Source organism: Anopheles aquasalis, chromosome 2 (genome assembly GCF_943734665.1).
Source record: "Anopheles aquasalis chromosome 2, idAnoAquaMG_Q_19, whole genome shotgun sequence".
NCBI classification, from domain to species: Eukaryota; Metazoa; Arthropoda; class Insecta; order Diptera; family Culicidae; genus Anopheles; species Anopheles aquasalis.
Window position 1 is genome coordinate 84,480,647 of NC_064877.1, and position 2,500 is coordinate 84,483,146.

A 2,500-nucleotide genomic window follows, 5' to 3' on the forward strand; every position below is an offset into this window, starting at 1 on the left:
ACTCTCGGCTCGATCGACGATAAAACCGCGCACCTTACCATCCTCCGTTTTACCCCACACGATCAGTATATCAGCGATCGGTGAGTTGGTGATCCACGTTTTGCTACCACTCAGCACGTACGTGCCCGTTTTGGGATCGTGCACGGCACGGGTTTCCATCGAGGAAGGATCGCTACCGTGATTCGGTTCCGTTAGTCCGAAGCATCCGACCAGCTCACCACGTGCCAACCGTGGAATATACTTTTCACGCTGCTCCTCACTCCCATAGTCATAGATTGCGCCCATCGTGAGCGAACTCTGGACACTGAACGCCGACCGGTAACCGGAATCGATGCGTTCCACCTCGCGGGTTAAGAGACCGTAGGCTACGTTGCTGACGCCGGCACAACCGTACCCTTTGATCGTGCAACCGAGCACACCGAAATCACCGAGCTCGTTCATGATTTCCCGATGGAACACCTCGTGCCGGTTCGCTTCGATGACACGGGCCGCCAACCGGTCCTCACAGTACACCCGGAACGAGTCCCGGATAGCGATCTCATCTTCTCGCAGCTGCGACTCGAGGTTCAGTGGATCCTCCCAATCGAACGAGGGACCTAAAGGCGGAGACGGGAAGGCGAAAACGTAGGAACATCCCATTAACATTGGCCATTCATGAGCAAACCTAGCAACACACCTCCGTCGCGGGAGGCACGCGCAAACGATACGACGATCAGAAGGCAGAACGTCACAGCCCCTGCCGTTATCTTATCACTCTACTGGCCTGCTCCCGGTCGAGCATCATCTTAGCGCATCAACAAGCTCATCCTAGTAACAGGTTCGCATTGAATGAATGATCGAAAACTAGCCACCAGCGGAGTAGGGAGGGTGTGCGGGTGCTCTGAAGGGCTACTTACCTTTATCAGTGGAGGCAGCTGCAAGATATCACCGGAAAATTAAAAGAATAAAGTAAGTTTTTAGAAAATCTTTTCGATCTTTCATGATCGGTGAGAATAGCGATCGCTTACCACGACACAGCACAACCGGACTGCGGCTGCTGGCTGTGCGACCGGTGGCGGACGGAACCAGTTGTGCAATTCTGCCTCCCAACAAACGGAGCGCCATGTCTGAGGGGTTTAATGCTTTTGCGCACTACAACGCCTTCTCGGTGGGATGAGGGAGTGTCGATGGAGAGGTTCAAGGACAACGCACAACACGATCTTGCCGATCTCCGTGCTGCTGATCTGTGGCTTTACTAAAGTACGAGCCCACTGTTGTTCTAACGGCTTGGCAGCGGTCTTGGTGTGGTCACTTTCGTTTTCGTTGAGGGTTCGCGAAATAGTAACCGCGCGGACGGGCAAGACGGAGTGCGATAATAGTCGTCCACTGGAACTGGTAATGATGCGCTGAGTAAACCAATACGACGGTGTTGTTGCTCGTTTGTTGTCGCTAGCCGCTGGTTGACAAGCGATTCTAGTGTGTTTGTGAGGGGACATCGGTAAACAGCTGATAAGCCGCGGGTGCTTGTGTTTCGCGGTCTAGAACGCATTCTGGTGCATCTAGAAGGGAGGGAGGCCTACTTGGACTATCGGCCTTCGTAAGTATGCGTTCTGGTGCAGTGGATTTGGAAAAAGCAAAAATGTAAATCTCCCGTTGGCCAGAACCACCAATCATACGGAGGCGCGGGCACACCGACTATTCTATACGGATCGCCAATCAGGAGACGACAATCGAGCCAGCTGAATAGGCCTGGCGTTTGATAAGATTAGTTGTAACGCAGCAGCCGGACGCTGGAGCAGTTTGTTTAAGGATTTGCGAGTACACGGAGCAACCTGGAGTGGCGGCTAGTCCCCCGATAACCATGGAGTACAGTTTCAAGGGCAAATCCATCGTAGTAACCGGTGCTGGGCAAGGTAAGTTGAGCTGTTGAGTGGCATTCCAAAAGGACCTCTTGTGACTAAATCCTCTTCTATCTCTCCCTCTCTCCTTCCATTCGACATCAAAGGTATCGGCAATGAGCTGTGTCGTCAGTTGCATCGGCTCGGAGCGAAGGTGATTGCGGTATCTCGATCACCGGCGCCACTGGAGGAACTAAAACGGGACTGTGCCTCGGTTAAAATCATCCAGGTGGATCTGGCGGATTGGTCTGCGACGCGTGCAGCTCTCGGTGGACTGGAGAAGATCGATGGGCTGGTCAATAATGCAGGCATTGCTATTATCAAACCATTCGCCGAGCTTACGGAAGAGGACTTTGATCGGTAAGGGGCAACCGGGTGCAACGGAGTCCCGTAAAACAGTCCCTCCTAGTTCTAATCTGTTTCTTGCGTTTCTTTCAGGACTTTCAACGTTAACGTGAAGGCAGCTTTCAATGTGGCGCAGATAGTGGCCCCAAAAATGGGACCAGGCGGTAGCATCGTGAACGTTTCCTCACTTGCTGCGCTCAAGGCGTTTGAGGGTCACTCGGCCTACACCGCATCGAAGGCGGCTATCGATGGGTTAACGAAGAGTTTGGCGCTCGAAC

General features: G+C 53.1%; 2 protein-coding genes across 2 annotated transcripts in view; one reads left to right on the top strand and one right to left on the bottom strand.

The window, feature by feature from the left end:
- The window catches only part of LOC126571447 (glutaryl-CoA dehydrogenase, mitochondrial), a 2,143-nt gene extending 821 nt beyond the window's left edge, over positions 1-1,322 (bottom strand). The window contains exons 1-3 of the mRNA XM_050229966.1: positions 1,008-1,322; positions 897-914; positions 1-596 (exon numbers count right to left, since the gene is read on the bottom strand). The exon at positions 1-596 is cut by the window's left edge and continues 359 nt beyond it. Of these exons, the coding sequence (XP_050085923.1) occupies positions 1-596; positions 897-914; positions 1,008-1,104 (711 nt within the window). The 5' untranslated portion in view covers positions 1,105-1,322. The remainder of the gene's footprint in view (positions 597-896; positions 915-1,007) is intronic.
- A 140-nt stretch (positions 1,323-1,462) lies between these two features.
- The window catches only part of LOC126571461 (L-xylulose reductase), a 1,338-nt gene continuing 300 nt past the window's right edge, over positions 1,463-2,500 (top strand). The window contains exons 1-4 of the mRNA XM_050229984.1: positions 1,463-1,576; positions 1,641-1,892; positions 1,985-2,237; positions 2,316-2,500. The exon at positions 2,316-2,500 is cut by the window's right edge and continues 300 nt beyond it. Of these exons, the coding sequence (XP_050085941.1) occupies positions 1,841-1,892; positions 1,985-2,237; positions 2,316-2,500 (490 nt within the window). The 5' untranslated portion in view covers positions 1,463-1,576; positions 1,641-1,840. The remainder of the gene's footprint in view (positions 1,577-1,640; positions 1,893-1,984; positions 2,238-2,315) is intronic.